Source organism: Myotis daubentonii, chromosome 2 (genome assembly GCF_963259705.1).
Source record: "Myotis daubentonii chromosome 2, mMyoDau2.1, whole genome shotgun sequence".
In the NCBI taxonomy this organism is placed as follows: Eukaryota; Metazoa; Chordata; class Mammalia; order Chiroptera; family Vespertilionidae; genus Myotis; species Myotis daubentonii.
In genome coordinates this window covers 66546139-66569154 of record NC_081841.1, presented here as the reverse complement: position 1 = coordinate 66569154, position 23016 = coordinate 66546139, and the positions used below count along the sequence as shown (strand labels likewise).

At 41.3% G+C, this 23016-nt stretch overlaps 1 protein-coding gene across 1 annotated transcript; it reads left to right on the top strand.

Moving 5' to 3' along the window:
- Positions 1 to 1429: 1429 nt before the first annotated feature.
- Positions 1430 to 22424, top strand: IL26 (interleukin 26). Its single transcript, XM_059681025.1, has 5 exons — positions 1430 to 1600; positions 1686 to 1742; positions 1916 to 2044; positions 21930 to 21995; positions 22082 to 22424. The coding sequence occupies exons 1-5, from the start codon at positions 1430 to 1432 to the stop codon at positions 22166 to 22168; spliced, it is 510 nt and encodes a 169-aa protein (XP_059537008.1). The 3' UTR covers positions 22169 to 22424.
- Positions 22425 to 23016: the final 592 nt, after the last annotated feature.

Below are 23016 nucleotides of genomic sequence, written 5' to 3'. Positions count from 1 at the left end.
AATAGCTGCACACCGGCTAGGTAACAATACACCTTTCCCACAAAGCAGTAGCAACCTCTGTGTCCACAGCTGTAATACATCTTCCCCAGAATACAGCCCCATACTGGCTGGTCAGTAACAACTTTATACTACTTAGACAAAAGAGGCTTCTCACCAAATGGTGACCTTTTGGGTTATAGAAGGGCACGCTTGCGCAGGGTACATACAGATGACTGTGTCCATGCTCTTGTACCTGTGTATAGACTTTGGACATCCTGATTAAGATTCCCACACTCAGAGTGGCCTCGATTATCTGGCGTACTCTGAATAGGGTCCCCCACAGAAAGAAACACATCGATTGGTTGCCTCCTGCATACCCTCGACCAGGGCCCTGGGCCAGGGAGGAGCCTGTAACCAAGGTAGGTGCCCTTGACTGGAATCGAACCCAGGGCCCTTCAGTCCGCAAGCTGATGCTTTATCCACTGAGCCAAACCAGCTAGGGTTGGCAGATCCTTGATAGAAGTTTCTGATGGAATCAATTTATTTAAATTAAGCAGTTATAGTAGTATCTCATGATGTGGAAAGGAAAGTGGTTACTCAACTAATATTAGATGTACTTCTTTCAATGAGGCACCATGATAGGTACTGAGGATTCAAAGATAAAAAGACAGGGTCTTTCCATAAGAATTCACATTCTACTGGAAGTCTAGAGTTAGGAGAAAAGTTTGTGTAGTCAACTTGGCTAGAGATAATAAAAAACGTTAAAAATTGTGGGCCTTAATCCCAGGTTCAGTTCCAAATAAATCTTGAATATATTAGGGGCCTTATAGTTTCTGAGCTGGAAAAATTCTTGAGAAAAGTTGGAAAACTTCTCTCCTGGATTTTGATGCTGGCTGCAGAATGATGGCTTTGGGGGAAGAGGAGCCCGGGAAAAGGTGTGGGCAGGGATAAATAGAACTCCATATGCCATCACGAGCATGTTTCCCCGGCTTCCCATTCTACTCTGCTGTTCAGTTTTCCCGGGATACTCCTTAGAAAAGGCGATTTTCTTTTCACTTGGGAATTAAAAGAATTCACACACCTCCTGGAAATCAGGCTTTCACATTGGCATGGCATGACTTTTAAAAATAATGACATCTGTTGTGATATGCAACTCAAGTTTTGACTTTTTTTGTGGGGTAGGGGGCTGAGGCCCCAATCTTACCAGTAAATTGGAGCTTTTGCTTAATGTCACAGATGGTGTGGTCAACGTTTTTTGATTATGAAGCACTCTTAAAAAAAAAAACCAGCCTAAGTGATTTTCCTCTATATAAACTGTATGCTATCTTTCACAGCATCTCATTGGAGAGGCAGCCTTGAGGGTTAAAGTAAGTAGGTTATCCTCTCATCTGTGAACACAAGCAACTCTCTGGCTGCTGTGAGTGACACAGGCCGGGTGAGGTGGAGGGAAATGCAGGGGAATTGCATTTTGACGTCTGGGTTGCTGTTTGCCACTCTATCTCTTGCTATTGCCAAGCACAAGCAATCTTCCTTCGCCAAGAGCTGTTACCCAAGAGGAACACTGTCCCAAGCTGTTGACATGCTCTATGTCAAGACAGCAAGGCTCAAAGCAACAATTCCAGTAAGTACTAGGCTCTGCTTACAATGATGACGTAGAGGGCATTTATAATTCTGGATAAAACTTACTTCTCTCTGTTTTATTGTAGGAAGACAGCATAAAAAATATACGATTATTGAAAAAGAAATCAAAAAAGCTATTTATGGTAAGCCAGAGGGCCTTTCTTCTCCCCCAGGTTTCTAATTGTTCGATGTTTTTCCCCCTCCATTTGAATTTTCCCAGGTGGTCATTAAGTAATAATCAGGGGGATGTTTCAGTGACATTTTACAAAAGCGATGCACGGTTTACCTTATGCAATTTCTTATATCTTGTTTGTAGAAAAACTGCAGATTCCAAGAACAGCTTCTCTCCTTCTTCATGGATGATGTTTTTGGTCAACTCCAAGTTCGCAAGGAAATACAGTTTGTGGAAGAATTTCACAGCCTTAGGCAGAAATTGAGCCGCTGTGTAAGTATGCACAACAAACGTGGTGAGTTTGACCCTACAACCCTACCTAGAAAACAGCATGTGTGAAGCTGTCTCCACATCAAAGGGTGAGTGAAAGGGCCTTTCTAAGTGTTGGCTTGTCATCCACATGGAGAGTTCATTACTAGGGAAACAGGGTCAAGTAACCATGCATAACTCAGAGCGCCACTGTTTAGTATAGCTCAAGGAATGGCATGCAAAACGTATTGAAGCAAGCTAAAATAACATGGAATGCTACTCAAATACAGGGGTGGTCAAAAGCAGGTTGACAGTTGGTCATATGGAAAAGAATTAATAAATGATAATAGACCATGTGTTTTGTGTACTCACAACTGTGAACCTACTTTATCCCACCCTTGTATTTATTTAATTTTTAATCATTCCCTCTTTATGACTCCCAAGTAGTTCATTCATTCATTTTATAGTTCTTAAGTACCAACTATGTGCCCAACGCTATTCTAAGCTACTTTCTTTTTTCTTTCCCATATTGCTGAGAACTTCTAGGCTGCCATTTTCTTGTTTATTTACTTAAGTTTTTTTAGTTATATCTTTTTAAAGGCATGGTCTCAATCAAAACCAGATAAAGGTGTGATATGTCTTCTTTGGGATCTAAATTATTTGATGCGGTGTATGATCTCTGTCACCTTAAGCCAGTTGTTCTCAAACTTCCTAATGCCGAGACCCTTTAATACAGTCCCTCATGTTGTGGTGACCCCCAATTTCATTGTTACAAATTGAACATAATTAAAGCATGGTGATTAATCACAAAAACAATATGTAATTATATATGTGTTTTCCGATGGTCTTAGGCGACCCCTGTGAAAGGCTCGTTGGACTCCCAAAGGGGTCGGGACCCACAGGTTGAGAACCGCTGCCTTAAGCAATGGGGAATTAATTAAGAAGATAAAAGTGACGACATTTCTATAAAAACATCCACAGTTATAAAGACCAGTGTAGAAAAAAAACAAAAAAAACCACAATATTAAGGTATCCGCACAATATTAGTTGCCTTGCCTCTGTGGGGAGTGTGGAGTATTTTCCAGGACTGGGTTCTGAGCGTGCCTCCTGCGGCTGTGCCTTGCAGGTGGTGTGAAGGGCGGGGGGGGGGGGTGGGTGGGGGGTGATGATGGCTGCAGCCCTTGGGATGGCAGGTGGAAACGAGCCCTCTGCTCTTGGGCAAGATGGTTACTGAGACCTAAATGCTGGGCGGTTGGAGGTAGATTTTTATTTTTCAAGAGTTAGGATATCTTTGTCTCGTGGTTCGTGAAAGGGTCAGGAATCCAAATTATAGCACATCATACAAAGGCATTTTGTGAGGGTGAGCTGGTCATTAGGTAAAAAAAATTCAATGAATCTATGTTCACTTTTCTTTGGTTAGTTTGTGTTTAAGTCATGTCCTTGTTTGGGGCTTGGGCTGCATGATTTTTAAATAAACTTTGTCATTTCACTAAGATAACAATAATGATTAAAATTGCAAACTGGTACCTCTTTTTAGAAGACAGAGAGATTGCTCTGGGCCAGTTCCTTTCCCTGAAATCATGGAAAAGCCGTCACTCATCTTTCGTTTATTCTATATTTAATCTATAAACTCTTTTTTAAAAAAACATATTTTATTGATTTTTACAGAGAGGAAGGGAGAAGAAGAGGGATAGAGAGTTAGGAACATCGATGAGAGAGAAACATTGATCAGCTGTCTCCTGCACACCCCCTACTGGGGATGTGTCTGCAATCAAGGTACATGCCCTTGACCAGAATCGAACCTGGGACCCTTCAGTCCTCAGGCCGATGCTCTATCCACTGAGTCAAACTGGTTAAGGCTAATCTATAAACTCTTATCAAGGCAGTGACTAGTATAGGTTCTTAAATTTAGGTAAAATTATTATATAATTTCATATTTCTTTTAGCTTCCCTAATTAGATGATTTTTCTCCCAAGAAAGAGAGTTTTTACCACTAAAAGACTTGAAGAGGGGGAGAATAATCCACTGCAGCACCCGCTACTGGGGGAAATAGAGACCCATGGCCGTGACTGTAGGCTCGAGTGGGGTTATTCAAAGGACCAGCACACTGTTCCCATGTCAGTATCTGGAAACAGGCATCCTCTTCAGCTTTTTTTTTTTTTTTTTTTTTTTTTTTTTTAGTATCTTCTGTTTTTCTTTTTTGCTAGAGAACCTCGGTTCCTCTGTGTAGGTGCTATCGTTTGCATTAGCCATCCGATTTAATTCAATGTCATTCTAAATGAAGTTTGTTAATGATAGTGAGGCGCTAGAAGAAATCCTTGCCCGATACAATACAGTGTTATCTGAATATCTGGAAGATCTCCCCTTACCCCCCTCCCCCCCCCCCCGCCGCCCCCACCTCCTCAAGCCTGTCTGTTTTTACCATTAATTCAGTCTCCTTGGCTCAAATAGCTAGAAAACAGATAATGATAGTTATAACCCAAACCAAGCTGAAAAACTTAGAAAACACAGAACTGTCTAGGAACGCTGGTTTTCCTTGATTTTTTCCCCTTGATTTGTTTTTGAAGTGTTTCCTAAAGGGACCTCAGTCTGTCAATGGAGATGCCCTTTCAGGGACTTCGGGCCACCGCAGCTCAGCTTGGCACTTTTGGCGGGTTGTGGCCGCTTACCTAAGTGGCTGGCTCCCCCTTATGGCCAAATGGCAATACAACACCCAATCAACCTCCCCAAGAGCCATCTAACTCATTTACTTCTTACATTCTCCCACCTGTAGCCAACCATTGTTAGCTTTAGTTAATTTGTCTCACCCGCTCTGGACTTTATGCCCTGGGGTGTATCTGCCACCTCCAGGAAACTGAAAAAGAAAGTCAGAGGATTAGCCTGCGCTTTGGAAAGCCTTCTCAGACTTTTACTTTAAGAAATAGGTACTTGCCTTGTGTTTAATCTTTTGGGCAACCACATTTTTTTTTTTTTTTTCAACAGAAGCTGGTATCAGTGTAATATAAATTTACTCAACATCTGATCTTGGTGGAATTCTAAATTAGTTATTGGGGCAGGTTTTAAGCAGGGAGAAGTTATAAAATATAAAGTAGGTAGGCAACATTAACCTAAATGTGATATTAATAAAAAATGGGCACTAAATATAGTCAATATATAAACAGCCAATATAGAAAGTAATTACACTTGCTGTATTTGTCCAGTTGTCCTTGCTATCAAGTTTTTATGGGAAAAATTAGTTAAAACACAAACCTTTCACTTTAGGAGTTTTGCAGTGTGTGTGTGTGTGTGTGTGTGTGTGTGTGTGTGTGTGTTGGTGGAAGGATCCTAGTGGGGAAAGGAGAGCATGATCACTATACAAACATTTATAACAAGAGGGAGAAAGAAAAAGCACCATAGTAACAGTACTAGTCAAGCTCTGGGGATTCAGAGTAGAAATCTGCATGTCTAAATGGAGCAGGGAAAGTGTCAAGGAGGGACTTTGAGAGGAACCTTGAGTTCTGTGGGTTTTATTTCTGCGGAACCTCAGCATATTTCAAAGCTGGTCCCAGGGTTTTCCCATAATCCAGAAACAGAAGAAAATGGCCCAACCTTCGTTTCTGGGACCCAGCACTCTGAACTAATGCTTAGGTTAGTGTGATGCTATAGTCTAAATAGGAGCTGGAGGTGTTGATCTTTTTTCAACCAACACTGCATTTATGGTGTTGTTTCCAGGATTAAATGTTGTCTGAGTTCAAAACAATTGACTTACATGCAGAATTTTGGCACATAATCCACTTGCTTAATGTGAGTACTTGGGTTTGAGTTTATGTCAACCATAAATCATTGGTATGTGTTCTTTTGAAAATGCCCCCCTCCCAAACCTGGAAATAACAAAAAAAAAAGCAAGATATATGACATAAATTGGTTTATGTAACTTAGAGAATCCAACAAGTATTTATTTTGTATCATAATACATTGAAATAATAGTAAGAATTACTACAACTCTTTATAAACTGTTACCTTGTAATGATGATTTAAAATGTGCTGGTTCTATGTGATTGTTTTATTTCTCTTAACACTCCCCCCGCCCCATCATCAATATTTACTGAGCATTTATTGACATTTTTAAATAATCATCCAGGATTGGTAAAAAACAATTACTCTGCTAAAGATGCAAGGATATTTTAGTCCTGATAATGTTTTAAAATATCATAATCTGCCCTATTTTGCCAGATGGAATTTGACTCTGGATGAATTAGTTGATTATATGTTGAGCTAGGTGGAATTTTTCACTTGTTAAGAGCAAAGTACTAAATTACTCCTTTAAAATTGACAGTAAATTCCTTGATATTTTTAGGAGCGTTTGTATTGGGGAAATACTACAATTTCAGTGATGGAACACTCATGTATTACATTACCAAATATCATTATCTTGGGTTATATCTGAGTTATCCTTCATGGGGGCTGTTTTGTTTCACCAGAGAAAACACTTGAAAACAAAGTCTAGTACAATCAGGAATTAGATAGTGGATCACATGTTGTCAGCTGGAGATGCTCAATATCTCTTTCCATTATGCAGCTGACATGGAGCTTTAAGGTTACTGGCTATAGAGAAGGGTACAACTCTTTTAACATTATTATCATGAACCAACCATTGAACATTTTAGGCTTTAGCTTTCTTAGTTCAAAATTCAGATATAAAATTAAAATGTCTATGGCAAATAAATAGTCCCGTTTCCCCCTTCTTACTTGTTCTTTCCCAGGTAACATTGTGCCACTTACTACGATGTGATGAAGGCAAGGAAACAATTATCCACATTTTGAGGGTTTATAGATTTATACTTGACTAGAGGCCCAGTGCATGAATTCGTACACTGCTGGGGTCCCTCGGCCTGGCTGGTGATCAGGGCCAATAGAGGCTGTGGGAGGTTGGCCAGTTGGGAGGAGGGGCCACAGGAGATTAGCTGATGGGGGGAGGGGGTGTGGGATGTTGGCTGGCCCTGGGAGGTTGGCTGTGGAAGCGCACTGACCACTAGGAGGCAGCTCTTGCACTGAGTGTCTGCTCCCTAGTGGTCAGTGCACATCATAGTGACTGGTCATTCGGTCATGTGGTTGTTTGGTTGCTTAGGCTTTTATATATATACTAGAGGCCTGGTGCATGAAATCATTCATGGGCAGGGGGGTTCCCTCAGCTTGCACCCACTCCAATTGGGGACCTCTTGGGGGATGCCTGACTGCCAGTTTAGGCCTGATCTCTGTGGGATAGGGCCTAAACAGGCAGTTGGACATCCTTCTTGCAATCTGGGACCGCTGGCTCCTAACTGCTCACCTGCCTGCCTGCCTGATCAACCTTAACTGCCTCTGCCTGCCTGCCTTATCACCCCTAACTGCCCTCCCCTGCTGGTCTGATCTCGCCCCCAATGGCCCTCCCCTGCTGGCCTGATCTTGCCCCCAACTGCCCTCCTCTGCTGGCTAATTTGGTTCTGATTGGTCGGTTTCTATGACATTCAGTGTCAAGAGCTCCGCCTCCTAGGCAGCTATTGGCTCCCCACACCACCCAGATTTGGTTCTGATTGGTCGGTTCCTATGCCAGTCAGCATCTCTGGGCCTATCAATGGGGCCTGATCAGAAAGGCAAGGCTGTTCAGCAGCCCTGGTGAAGGCCTGGAGAGAAATGGAGGCTTGGCTGCTGGCCAGACTGGGAGAGAAAGAGAGAAGCAAGTGCTGATCAAAAGCTGCCACAGAGGCAACGGATCATTCCCTGCTTCTCTCTTCAGGCCTCTCTCTGGCCTGATTTGCACCCCCCTCAGCAGTCAGTGCTAACTTCAGGACTGACTTCTGGTTGGTCGAGCCTCTGTTGTTACTGGTCGTTACGACCCAGGGATTTTATATATTAGGATAGATGTGTAACCATGGAGTGGCTGAAATCAAGGGTTTTGTTCCCTTCTTTTTTTCATTTTTTCTTCTTCCTTCCTCTCACCTTTCTCTTCTTTCATAAAATATTTTCAGAATATTTTATATACCTGCTCTGAGTCAATTTGCTGAATAGCTGATTTGCAAAATGAGCAACTTTTTGAATCTGTTGTTTATTTTCCCTCTCTTCTTTCTCCTTCTTGCAATTAATTTGTTAAATAAATTTAGTCACTTGTTTAAAGAGGTTTTCATAGTCTATATTTTGCTGATTGCATTTTCATAAACTAATTTAATATATTCTTTTCTTTATTTCCCATACATTAGTAATTACATATAGAGACTTGATCAGGTTCAGGTTTGATGTTTTGGCTAGATTAGTTCATATGTAGTGTTGTGTACTTTCATTAAGAGGCACATAATATGTGGCATCCATTTTTATCACTTTTGCTGTCATTGGTAATTATTGTCTAGATATATTCATAAGGCATTGCAAAATGACATTTAAGAATTCTATTATGCTTTATTTATTACCAGGGATGTACATTAAACAGAACATAACTATTACTAACTATTTGACTGTCCTGAGGAACTTATCATGTAAGAAAGGAAGAAAAATACTTAAATATTTTTCTTTATTTACCAGATTTCAATATAAGGAATTAATTTTCTAACATTCTTTCAAGCTTGTCAACGAGTTGTTATTTTCTCTTCATTTCATTATTAACTCATGGACTTAAATTATTTTTTTATTTTTGAGAAGACTTTCTAATTTTTATAAGCATCCTGCCTTTTGGGTTTCTTTTTTTTTTATATAGAAAAATGTTCAGTTTTACTGATAATTGGGAAAATGCAAATGAAAACAAATCAATAGCATTTTTCACCCTTCAGTTAACAGCAGTAACCACATGCCCAAAGAATCTCAGTGCCAGCAAAGGTTTGGTGCCCCTTTATGCTTCTTGCAATGTGCCAAGAGCTCTTCTCAGTGCTTTATATATATTAACTCATTTAATCCTCACAATAGCCCTGTGGGTACGTACTATATTGTCAGTTGAATTTTACAGTTGAACTGAAGGCCATGGTTTCGTGACTTATACCAAGGTCCCACAGTTAGTGACTTCCAAGTCAACACTTTTAACCATTATACAATATGGTCTGTAAATTGGTAGAACAGCTCCTAATGGTAATGTGGTTGCAATGAAAAAATTTTTTAAATATATTTTTTTATTGGTTAAGATATTACATATGTGTCCTTATCCCCACGTTGCCCCCCCCCCCCCCACCGCTCATGCCCTCACTCCCCCCGCACCCCCGTTGTCCGTGTCCATTGGTTAGGCCTATATGCTTGCATATAAGTCCTTTGGTTGATCTTTCCCCCTTACCCCCACCCTCCCCTACCTTCATTCCAAGGCCTATAGTCCAATCAATGCCTTTCTGTCTCTGGATTAGTCCTTGTTCATCAGTTTATGTTGTTCATTATATTCCACAAATGAGTGAGATCATGTGGTATTTTTCCGCTCTCCAGTTCCATCCATGCTGTGGCAAATGGTAAGAGTTCCTTTTTCTTCTTCCTCTTCTTAAAGAATACCTTTCAGCATTTCATATAATACTGGTTTGGTGGTGATAAACTCCTTTAGCTTTTTCTTATCTGGGAAGCTCTTTATCTGACCTTCTATTCTGAATGATAGCTTTGCTGGATAAAGTAATCTTGGTTGTAGGTTCTTGGCATTCATCACTTTGAATATTTCTTGCCACTCTCTTCTGGCCTGCATGGTTTCTGTTGAGAAATCAGCTGACAGTCGTATGGGTACTTCCTTGTAGGTAACTGACTGTCTTTCTCTTGCTGCTTTTAAGATTCTCTCTTTGTCTTTTGCTCTTGGCATTTTAATTATGATGTGTCTTGGTGTGGTCCTCTTTGGATTCCTTTTGTTTGGGGTTCTCTGTGCTTCCTGGACTTGTAAGTCTATTTCTTTGACCAGGTAGGGGAAGTTTTCTGTCATTATTTCTTCAAATAGGTTTTCAATATCTTGCCCTCTCTCTTCTTCTGGTACCCCTATAATTCGGATGTTGGTATGCTTGAAGTTGTCCCAGAGGCTCCTTACACTATCTTCATATTTTTGGAATCTTTTTTCTTTTTCGGTTGGGTATTTTTTGATTCTTTGTATTTCAAATCTTTGACTCGATTCTTGGGATCCTCTTGTCTGCTGTTGGATCTCTGTATATTATTCTTTATTTCAATCAGTGTATGCTTAATTTCTAGTTGGTCTTTTTTCATATCCTCCAGGGTCTCACTAAATTTATTGGCGGTTTCCATAAAATTCTTGAAAAACCTTATAAACGTGGTTTTGAACTCTATATCCAGTCATTTGCTTTCCTCCATTTCTGTCATTTGTGACCTGTTTCTTTGTCTCCGCATTTTTTATGCTTCCCTGTGTTGATAGAGTGGTTTTGTGTGCTAGGTGTCCTGTAGGGCCCAGTGGCTCAGCCTCCCCAGTTGACACTGAGGTGGACACTCTTGGTGCACCCCCTTGTGGGCTTTGTGCACAGTCTTGTTGTAGTTATGCCTTGATTGTTGTAGGATCACTGGGAGGAATTGACCTCCAGGCCAGTTGGCAGTGAGAATCAGCTGTGTCTGCAGTGGGAGAACTTCTGTGCTGGAGACACCCTTCTGGGGCAAGACTTGCTTCAGTGGGGCTTTGGTGCTCACTGAGTCTGTGCCCTGAGTGTGTCCCTTATGGATCTGAGGAGTTGTAGTCTGGATGGTCCCCCTCTGACCACTGGGTACTCTGGCTCTTGGATCTAAGGAGGTGCTAACTTAGCCTCTGCCTGAGGTTACCCAGCAGGAGCTATGAAGAGAACTGCAGATTCCCCTTCCTTTTTGGAGTTTGGAGGTGCCCTGATGAGGCCCAGCTGTGAAGAAATGTAAGCTGCTGTGGGGCCTTGGGCCTTCTCTTGGAAGTTCTGGGTCTGTCTGGCCCAGCTGCAATTTGTTAGGTAATTTTCAGGTTGCAAAGGGCCAGGGCATTCATATGCAAAAGCCTCTGCCACAGCCTGGGTGGGGAGGGGTCTCAGGGAATCAAAGGGCGGAGCAAGCAGCTATGGCTGGTCCTCAGCCCTGCCCTAAGGGGCCGCGCTTCTCAGTGTCCTGGTAATTTAAATGCTGCAAGCACCTCTGAGCGAAAGCCGCCCTCAAGTTCAGAGTTCTGCCTGCTGCCAGACAGTCCAGTTTCTCCCCGTATGAGTCCTGGGTCCCCAGAGACTTCCTGGAACTGGAGTTCAGAGCAGTCAGGAGCTTGTGACTCCCTTCTGATTCAAAAAGACAGCTGCGTCCTCAGGCACCAGCCCTTTTCCGCACACGTGCGCTCGAGTCTCAGTACCTTTGCACTTTACTTCCGCAGCTCCTCTGAGTCTCAATGTGCTTTTCTCTTTTCTTCTAGTTGTAGAATTTCCACTCAGCCAGCCTTCCTGTAGTTCTGGATGATGTCCGTTTTGTCTTTTCGTTGTATTTTTGAAGTTGTTGTGGGAGGCAGCAATTTCCCGTTGTTTACCTATGCTGCCATCTTAGTTTTCTCCCTTTTGGGTTTCTTTGCAAGTCTACTAAGACTGAAATCTTCTTTAACTACTCTTAAGATATAGTACCAAAAAAAGAAAATAAAAAGATATGGTACCATAGCCTGGCCGGTGTTGCTCAGTGGTTGAGTGTCAACCTCTGAACCAGGAGGTCATGATTCAATTCCTGGTCAGAGCATATGTCTGGGTTGCAGGCTTGATCCCCAGGGTGGAGCATGCAGGAAGAAGATGATCAATGATTCTCTCTCATCATTGATATTTCTATCTCTCTCTCCCTCTCCCTTTCTCTCTGAACTCAATAAAAAAATATATATTTTAAAAAAGATATAGCACCTTGATGATTATCCTGAGAGACCTCAAGGTCTGAAATCTCCATTGTATTTGAACGTCATCTCAGTGTTTCTGGTAACATTCTGAAGATTTTGTAGCACCTATTAAAATGTTATATTTTTACTTAATCTGATCTGAATAATTTAGATAGTTATTAAAAGAAAATTAATTATGGGTAACATAAAATACCTTTATTTTCATTATCTTTGCTAGCCATGGTATTTAGCTAAATGGTATTTGAGAAGTTGACCTATGCGTATGTAAGAAGACATTTTAAAGGTTTTTATAGAACTGAAATACTCTGACTTGAAATGGAATTTGATAGTTGCTTAATTGAATTCACAAAATAATTTGCCTAACTGCTAACAATCAAAGTTGAAACTGAAAAAAAATTCCATTAGTTTTCAAGATTTTATCATCTACTTTAATTAGCATTTTGAGAGCCTGAATAGTAATTGGTAATTAGAGAGATGCACATCTTTATATTGTGTGTAATTAACTTAAAGTCTGATAAGTCTTAGCAAATAGAATATTTGTATCTCTATTTCTTGGAGTGTGTTTGATAAGTAATTTTTAGCATTAATTGCAACTAACTTACCAACTTGTGAAGCATTGCTAATTATTTATCCTTGTAATTTCAAATATTTTTTAATTGCAATTGGTTGATCTGATAAAGCTAAATGTAGGAAGTGAGACCAACCCTACTTTATTCTTTCATTAATTGCAAAGTCCAAATCCTGTCTTCAAGGATAGCAATAATCTCATCTTGTATTGTTGGAAGAAATAAATGAGATAATATATCAAAGTGCCTAGCATTTAATAGTTCTGTAAAATTGTTAGTGTCTTTCCTTACTGCTTTCCATACACAGAACACTAATTTTCTTATAATTACATTTTCTCAAAAATTTCCAAAAGAGTAATTCTCCTAAACAATCAAATACCTTTCTAGTATCTATTGTTAGTGTTTACTTGCATTATGTGTATAACTTATAGTAGCACTTTGGTTTAAAGATAAATAGATCAAGTAAATTGGTTTTAACCTTGATAAATATATATATTTTTTCTTTTTATGGTGCTCAACTATATTTTATTTTAATTTTATTTTTTTAATTGTTGACACTATTACAGATGTCCTCCACTTCTACCCCCACCCCTTTGCCTACTTCCACCCAGCCCCCATCACACACACACACACACACACACACACACACACACACACACACACACACTTTTGTCTGTTACCATGAGCTATGCATATATGTTCTTTGACTAATCTCTTCATCTTCTTTTATCCAGTCCCTCCCACCCTGTTCTCTGACATCTCTTAGTTTGTTCCATGTAGGCATGCCTCTGGTTCTATTTTGTTCATCAGTTCATTTTGCTCATTAGATTTCACATATTAATGAGATCATATGGTATCTGCCTTTCTCTGACTGGCTTATCTCACTTAGCACAAGAACCTCCAGGTCCTTAGATACCGACATGAAGGATGAGATTCTTCTTTTTTACAGAGTCTAAGGTAACTATAGGTGAGTGAAATTATAGACACTAATTTATATCAGATGATTCTGTTAGTTATAGAGCATATAGAAATAGGACAATGTTTTGTAACTCTCCTGATATATGTTTACACAGGTATTGGATATCTGTCTTGCTTTTTAAAAATTAAATGTCTGATTATGAACTTGCTTTTGAAGAGAGACACTGGCTAAAAGTTTGTTCACCCTTTCCTCCTTTCACGCAAACTTGCTTGGTTGCAAATATAGTTATGCTTTCTTCTAATTATATTAATTTAAAATTTTTCTTTTTAAGTTTCCTATAAACCTGTCTGGTCTCAGTCATTTTGTGTTGATGTCCAAATGTTCAACTTTTGCCAAACTGACATAACATTTTAAAAATCTATTTTCAAGAGGGAGTATACTTATATACTCTCCTCAACTGTTATTTTAATGAACCTCAGAAAATATTTGTGATGTCACATAAAAAACTTCAAAAAGTTAATAAGATTTGCTGAAAAACCTATATGCTGTCATACAACAAAATGAAATTAGTCTAATCTTTAATCTAATCCCTTATCATTGACATTCTGGGAGAAAGAAAATTTCAGGAAACCTAGGCCATGGCCAAAGTAGGAGCTGCCTTAACCATTAAGGTTAACTAAAATAAATAAAAAAGTAAAAAATAAAACAAAAACCAAACAAAAAACCCTAAACAAACAAAAGGAAACAAAAAAGGATGGTTATAATCTAGGGAGGTAAAAAAAAATATAGATCTTACGTATACTTTTACACTCTTTAAATGGTTAGAGAATATGGAATATACCTATAATAGGAGATCCTAATATATAAAAACCCTGGGTCCGTCACATCCACAATGATCGGAGGCTCAACCTAATGCCCAGGCTGCATGCACAGCAGGCTCTGGGGGCTGGGTGGGGACTTGTGGCAGCAGAGGTGGGGACAGGGGAGGCAGGGCTGCACTCAAACACTCACTCACAACCGCACATGCACAGACACACACAGCGCCCACCAGCTCACAGCCTTTTCTCCCTTTCTTTCCCTCCCTCCCAGCTCGCTCTCAGAGCCTCTCTCAGAATGAGGAAACAAAACAGACTGGGCCTGAAGAGGCCTGGATGGAAGGGAGGGCAGGCAGAGGGTAGAGCTGCCCCCACTGGCCCCACCCCCTCCCAGCCAGGAAAGAGGGAGACAGGGAGGCAGGGAGGTTGGAGAATTGCTGAGAAAAACAAAGAGACAGAGACTGGACGAGATCAGGCTGTCAGGGGAGGGCAGTTGAGGGCAACCAGGCTGGCAGGAGAGGGCAGTTGAAGGTGAGATCAAGCTGTTAGGGGAGAGCAGATAGGGGTGATCAGGCAGGCAGGCAGAGGGGTTAGGGGCAATCAGGCAGGCAGGCAGGTGAGCAGTTAGGACCCAGCAGTCCCAGATTGTGAGAGGGATCCCTGATTGGAGAGGGTGCAGGCTAGGCTGAGGGAACTCCCAGCCCCCACCCCACCCCCAGGGGCACAAATTTTGTGTACCGGGCCACTAGTAATATAATAAAATTCTTTTTGTAGAAAGGATTGGAAGTTGCTCTTTGTGAGAACACAGTGTGAGCACTTATTTCTCTGAGAGACTGTACATGTGTAGCTGTCCACTCATTGACACCCATATTTCATTTTCTCAGAATTTTCAGTGGGGAGGGATTTTTAATTTTTGCTTTAACTACCATACACAATACACATTTATATGATTTTTCAAATACATGAGGACACTGTGGACACCAATTAAGGACTGTATTACTTGTTCATACAATTGTTTCAAACACAGTTCTAATGTTCATAAGTTCCTAAGACATGCTTCAAACTTACTCAACCAGTGTCCTGCCGGGAGCCAGTCCATGCTTGCTGTTTCAAGGGACCTGGCATATATGGCATACTGTTCTTAATATGTTTGCTCACCTTCTTGGCACTATGTGTTTTAACCAAGGTCTCTGAGAAAGGTGGTTTCCCCAGGTAGGGATTTCCCCCTGAAGTTAGGGAGGGAATAAAACCTCTTAACTAAGTGCCAGGCGGGTAATTAATCACTTTAACTACGAACAATCATGCTTAAGCTACATAATCTTTACTCCCTGGAATGGAGATAAGAAACGCCCTAACCTTTGGAATAGAGATTGATAGGATTGGAATCAACTGGTATAAATACAGATGTAACAAGACAGAACTAAGAAGAGAGAACCTACAGACAGAACCTACACAGAACCTACAGACAGAAGAACTTCGCTGGAGAGAACATGGCAAAAGATCCTGGACTGAACCTGACTACAGAAATTGGCAAGAGAACCTGACTAGAACCTGGTGACTGAACCTGGCTGGAGAACCTGGACAGAACCTGGCTGGAGAACCTAGTGAGGGAACATGACTACAGAACCTGGCTGGAGATCCGAACCAGAACTTCACTGGAGATCCTGAACAGAACCTACCTAGAGACCCTGACAAGAGAACCCGGCTATGATGATCACCTGAAGGCTGCCTCCGTGTCATTCCTTCTTCACCGACTCTGTCCACACCTTTGGGGACCCCTGGACCTGCTGGGGTTGGACCCCGGCAGTGTCCCAAAGCAGTAAGTTGATGCTTGCATTTCATTCATTGGTTCATTTAGTAAACAAAAATTTGTTGAGTGTCTAGTATTTGCTGGATACTACTCCAGATGCTTGGGATTTAATAAAAACTGGCAGGTATCTCTGTCTTCATAGAGCTCCTTGAAAATGCTTTCAGCTGGTTTCAGCTCGTCAAGGTTGTGGCAGCTGCTGTGGAGGGAGCACACAGGAGGATGTGCTGCAGCAGGGCTAATGGATATCAAGCCCTGGATAATTGAGTCCGGAGATTTCAGCTGAGACCTCAAGGGTGTTTAAATCACCTCTGCTCTCTCCAGCCTCGAAACATCACGCTTCCTGTGCATACTCGTCCCTTGTCCCTGTTCTTTCCACTCCATGTTATCCTGCAAGATGCAACTCCCTTATTTTTTCCTTCTGGAAGCCTCCCGGGATGCCACAGTCAGGTTGCATCTTTTCTGTCTCCCAGAGCAGTTGTATTTTTAAAACCACAGTATTTATCACATAGTATTGTAATTTTGCGTCACTGTCTGAATAGATGAACCATCACTTGAACCCCAAGGCAATTTCCATCATGTAGGGCAATTTTATAAATCAGCGCCATGTGGGCGGAGATGCTACTGTATGCCTAGCAATACAAATGTACTGACTTGATGAATGGTTAGGCCTCGTGTTTGTTGTTCTATGACTACTTCACACCCTTCTTTGATCTGGTCCCTAGTTATTCTAGGCTTACTAATAATTTACCTTTAGTCTAGATCATATTTGCTTTGGTTGAGTTTGTCAAATCATTCAGCCATTTTCACAATAAAACTACTTACCCTTTGTTGCACATCCTGTTTCCAGCAAATGTAACTATACACTAAAATATAAAATAAAAGAAACAATTTGTTTATAAAATCCTCCTTTTAAGCAAAGCAATTGAAATCATGACAATAAAATATGGCTCTCCTACTATGTCTGTGGACATATTTACGTCAGGAAAATTAGAACTTTTTAGGTCAGAACTTTTTCTTAAATTAATTTTTCTTATTGAATTCATTGGGATGACACTGGTTAATACAATTATATAGGTTTAAGGTTTGCAATTCTAAAATACATCATCTGTATATTGTATTGTGTGCTCACCACCTCGAGTCAAGTCTCCTTTCATCACCACTTATTCCCTTTTCACCTTATTCTACTTCCCCTCACCCCCATCCCCTTTCCCTCTGGTAATCACCACACTGTTGTCTGAGTTTATTAGTTTATTTATTTTTTGCTTGATACCTTCACCTTTTTCACCAATCCCTGCAACCCACTCCCTCTGAAAGCTGTCAGTCTCTTCTCTATTTATGAGTCTGTTCTATTTTGTTTGTTAGTTAAATTTTTTTCATTAGATTCCACATATGAGTGAAATCGTATGGTACTTGTCTTTCTCTGACTTATTTCACTTGGCATAATGTTGGGTCAGATCTTTACTAGGGGTCATTTATAATAAACGGAGCTCAAGGCAACAGAAAGCATCCCATAAACCAGTACAGCGCTAGTGGCAACACTGGCACTAGTAAGTGTGTTATTTATTTATTTATTTATTTATTTCCAAACCTTGTTTTTCTCATTTTCTACTCTCTTATTCCACTTAGGGTAGCAGATGCCTTAGATGGAGCAAGGTCAGAAGCCTCTTTGTACTTGCCACCCTGCTGTGGGATGCACTGCAGATCAAAGTTTTCTGGGCAGAGGATATAGTCACAGGAATGCCTGAATGATATTTAACTTCTGTAATGTCGAGGATTTGGTTGGCTTCTTTGGTCTCCCACTTTCAGTGTTAAATCTTCAGATCCTAACATATGCGTATTTGATATTGCGCCCTGTAACTTGCATCTTCTGTGCTTTGTGGCTAATCCTTTCATGTAAGAACTTTGATATAGTGCCTTGGAATTAGGCAAGTATTACTTCTCTTCTTTTTTATTGAGTTTTTTTTTTCTAATTGCAAGAGTTGGGCCTACTACTTTTATGTTAGATAATTTTAGGCTAGAAGGACTTGTATCTGATCAAACTATTCATTTATAAGATAATGGGCAGACTTCTTTAAATTATCTCCATACCTACTAATGTGGCTGAAATTAGGCTTGCTATTTTTAGAATTTTCTTTTGTAGTTCCAATCTGAAAAGCAAATGAACAAAGAAAAGAACACACACACACACACACACACACACACACACACACACACACACACACCACAGGGTTTCTTTTATTTATTACTAGAGGCCCGATGCACAAAAATTTGTGCACTCGGGGGGTAAGGGGGGTCCCACAGCCCAGCCTGTGCCCTCTCGCAGTCTAGGGCCCCTTGGGAGATAAAGACCTGCTGGCTTAGGCCTGCTCCCAGGTGGCAGAGGGCAGGCCCAATCCCTAGGTGCAGCCCCTGGTCAGGCTCAAAGCAGGGCTGATTGGGGAGTTGGGGCACCACCCCCTGTCATGCCCAGAGCAGGGCAGATCGGGAGGTTGCGATGCCACCCTCAGTCACACTCAGGGTAGGGTCGATTGGGGGGTTGGGGCACTGCCCCCGTCACACTCAAGGCAGGGTCAATGAGGAGGTTGCGGCGCCATCCCCTGTCACGCACAGAGCAGGGCCAATCAGGGGTTGGGGCGCTGCCCCCTGTCACTCACAGAGCAGGGCCCATCAGGGGGGTTGGGGCTCCGTACCCTGTCACGCACAGAGCAGGGCCCATCAGGGGGTTGGGGAGCTCCCCCTGTCACTCACAGAGTAGGGCTGTTAGGGGAGTTGGGGCACCACCCCCTGTCACACACAGAGGAGGGCGAATCAGGGGGTTGGGGCGCCGCACCCTGTCACACTCAGGGCAGGGCCGATGGGGAGGTTATAGCTCTACCCTCTCACACACAGAGCAGGGCCAATCAGGGGGTTGGGGCATGGCAGCCTGTCACACACAGAGGCGCAGGGCAATCATGGGGTTGGGGAGCTCCCCCCTATCAGGCACAGAGCAGGGCTCATCAGGGGGTTGGGGTGCCTTCCCCTGTCATGAACAGAGCAGGGCCAATAGGGAGGTTGTGGCCCCGCCCCCTGTCACACACAGAGCTGCAGGGCAATCAGAGGGTTTGGGCGCTGCCCCCTGTCACACTGATCCGGGTGCTGGGAGGCATATTACCCTTTTACTATATAGGATAAAGGCCTGGTGCACGGGTGGGGGCCAGCTGGTTTGCCCTGAAGGGTGTCCTGGATCAGGGTGGGGGCCCCCACTGGGGTGCCTGGCCAGCCTGGATGAGGGGATGATGGCTGTTTGCATCTGGTCACACACCCTTCAGGGTGGGGGTCCCCACTGGGGTGCCTGGCCAGTCTGGGTGAGGGCTGAGGGCTGTTTTCAGGCTGGCGGGTGACTGAAACTCCCAACCGCTCCTTTTTTTCTTTTTTTTTTAATTCTGGGCCAGCTTTAGCTCTGAGGCTTGGCTCCAGCTCTTAGGCCTCCGCTGCTGAAAGCAGGTTTCTGACCTTTGTTTACCTTCTGTATTTGAAACAATGTTGCGATCCTGCTGGCTGAAGCCCGGCGACTAAAGCAGGTTTCTGGGGTTTTGTTTAGCTTCTATTTTTGTAACATAGTTGCTTAGAGTTGCAGCTCAGAGGCGGGCAGCGGCAGGTGGGGAACGTTGGAGTCACTGAAGCAAGCAAGCCTCATGTTTGCTTTAAGCTGCCTGGCTGCCTGTCACCATCTTGGCTGGCAGTTAATGTGCATATCGCCCTGATTAGCCAATGGGAAGGGTAGCGGTTGTATGCTAATTACCATGTTTCTCTTTTATTAGATAGGATAAATAAATTTTCAGGTTGAAACCTTTCTCTGCCAATCAGCTTAGTCTCTTAACGCCATTTCTGACATTTCCCTGGTGTAATATGGAGCAGAGGTCTTTGAGCTAATCTCTCTTTGAAACTGGATTTTGAAAGTTTTCAAGAGATTGGCTTAGTTGGAATATTTTTTCCAAGTTATGCTGTTTATTTATTTTTTTGAGTTTAATATAGTGTCTTTAATTAAAGACTCTGGAGTCAGAATATTTGGGTTCAGATCTCAGCTCTTTCCCTTACTATGCATGAACATAGGCAGAATATTAACTTCCATGCTTCAGTTTCCCAATCTGTAAAATGAGGATAATAATAATAGTACCTACCTCATAGGGTTGTTGTGAGGACTGAATGAATTCATACAACTAAAGCCTTCAGATTAGTGCCTGACATATAACACTAACATATTACATGTTGACTATTTTTACCTAACCATCTTCTTAGTATTTCTGTCTTCACTTGAAGGGGAATTGGATAAAGATGAGAGCTCCGGAAACTGCTGAGTTTTTACCTCCTAACAGTAAACTTGCGCTTTGTTAATTTTTCTACCTACAACTATTTTATCTACTAACACTATCTTGCTCATCATTATGTCTTTAGTACCTAGCAGATGGCCCAACAAATAGTAGGCACTTTAGGAATGTTTAATGAGTGAGTGAATTCTTTCTGATTATATTCTCTGACGTTGGCTACCACTGTCCTGGATCTGTCATGCTTTGCCTTGGCCTCACAGGATTGGTTTGAGATGAAATGTCCTCTTCTTAATTCAGGGCTCTTATCACAGGGATGTCCAATCCTGTGCTTGTGAATCCCATAAACTGCACCTTAACCAGAACATTCATGTCTGCAGTTCTTCTGTGCCTCATCATCAAATCCCTTCCCTCGAAGCAAGGTCTGACCGGAAGGTAGAGTCCCCATCTGTGCAGAGTCATGACACCATGATCACTTTTAAGCCCTGAAACAGCATTCAGGATATAACTGTCAAATCATTTCAGTTATTTTCTCTTGATAGGAAAGGAGCCTGAATGATGCCTCTTCTCTCCACTTCTCCTCTTTGTATTTTGGTTGACATTGGCCATGTTTCATTTGTTGTAATAGGTGTTGTCATTTAGCTGCTTCCACTTCCTGAGTTTTAACTAAGTGTTATCTTTATTGATGTCCCCGACACTATTTTACCACCACTCTTGTGATACCTTGGGTGAGTGACTTACACACCTGGAGCTTGGTTTTCTTTTCTATAAATTGAGAAGACTTGGCCTTGTAATCTCCTTGGTCCATTCTAGAGCTAAGGTTTTATGGGCAAAAACTAAATAGATAAATTATGTATTTTTACCTTTTTCTTTCCCTTTCTCTAATTAACTCTATGGAAATTTGTGGGAGAATAGAAGGTGAAGTTAATTTCTTCCTCCTTATCTCCTAGGAAGTCCTGTGCTCAGGTAGGATTTGAAAATTCACCTCCTCAAGGGAGACTGGCAGTCTTTACCAGCCAGGCTATAAATCATCAGCCTCCTCCTTCTCCTAATTTAGAAATTAATATTAATTTCTTAGTGCTTTCTCCTGGCAATTGACCCCTGAATATTGTCCAGTGCAATGTGCATAACAGCCACGGTAATTTTTCAAAAAGTAAAACTCTTTTGTCCTCCCACATCTCACATGCTACCCACATCTCTCTTGTTCAGTTGCTCCAGCCAAGCGTTTTTCTTTCAGTTTCTAGAAAGCACTTAGTCTTTCCTGCCTCAGAGCCTTTGCACACCTTTCCCTCTGCCTGAATAATTCTCTCCTGTGCATCTTCTCCAACCACCTCCATCTTTCTTTAGCTTCTAAAATAACTGGTTCCTTTTCATTTTTCAGATCTTAATTTAATATCATTCTTCAAAAGAGCCCTCCCTGACCAATTGAAAGTCGGTCTTCCCTATAAATCCCTCTCACAGAGTCTCGTGCCTTACAAACTCAGCCTTCATTGTAACTTGTGAACTTTAATTTTTGTTTCTTTTCTTATCTATCATCTGCCTCCACCATGAAACTGTATGCTCTGTGAGGACAGAGACCGTGTATTATTAATTTCCAGTGCGTATCCATGCCCAGAACACCATACCTACTCAATAAGTGTTTTCTGAATAAATGAAAGCACTATTAGTGCCTCTTCGACAATATTACCTGTATTTACTGTCGATTTCTTAGATTTCCTGTGCTTCATCAGCTAGAGAGATGAAACCCATTACCAGGATGAAAAGAACATTTTATGGGGTAAGTATTCCAAATCCTTGCTTTTGAATACTGTATTTTTTTAAATCGACAAGATTTCTGCTTTTATATCTCTACTTTATCTGCAGATTGGAAACAGAGGAATCTACAAAGCCATCAATGAATTGGATATTCTTCTTTCCTGGATTAAACAATTCCTGGAAAATATTAAGTAATGCAAGAAATCAAGTGCATTGATTTTATTTTTTGAAATATAATGAAAACCACCAGCAATAAATTTAAAACAGCATATTTCTTTTTTAAATTTTGTACATAGTACTGACAGCAGGATTCAGAATGGACTGGAGCAAGCATGTCAAACGTGTGGCCCACAACAAATATTCATTAATGATTACTCATTTATTTCAGCCCTTTGTATTCAGCATGTCTCTATTGAAATAAACCTATGTTTCCATGAAAATTGAAGCTGTTTTTTTTGCGGCCCACATAAACTTAAACCTTGTTTGTTTGGCTCGTGTTAGCCTTTGAGTTTGACATGCTTAGATGAGAAATTTAATAAAAATAAAGTTTTGTAGTACTTTCATTCTGAACATGTTTTGTTACCCCCAAACACATTGAATACATTTAATTGAAAGGTGTGTAACCAAAATTAACTAATGTAATATTTGTGGAGGGGAAATGACAGATTTCTAGGAAATACTATAATGTTATTGGGACTGAAATAAATGATATATGTGATTATTGTCCACTTAAGGGTTTCATGATTCCTAATTATGCCCAGTGTGAACTTAGTTTCTAACAGATTTTGAATTTAATTAAATAAAACTGTTTCTTTCTCCTAAATGTCCCTTTTATGACAGCATGCTAGAATTTCATTGAGTACAATAGGTAACAACCAGATCAGATAAAAAAACAAAAAACACCCAAGTCAGCTACTTACTTGGAATAGTTTACTAGCTGCCTTTGACAGACAATCTATGCCACAAAGACCACAAATGATGCCAGAGTTTGATAATGCTCCGTACAATTCAAAAAGTTGATAGAGGCCAAATAAAAGTCTAAA

Coding starts and splice junctions, on each gene's coding strand:
- IL26 (XM_059681025.1), top strand. CDS start 1,430: ATGCAGGGGAATTGCATTTTGACGTCTGGGTTGCTGTTTGCCACTCTA. Junction 1,743..1,915: donor AATCAAAAAAGCTATTTATG/GTAAGCCAGAGG, acceptor TCTTGTTTGTAG/AAAAACTGCAGATTCCAAGA. Junction 21,996..22,081: donor TGAAAAGAACATTTTATGGG/GTAAGTATTCCA, acceptor CTTTATCTGCAG/ATTGGAAACAGAGGAATCTA.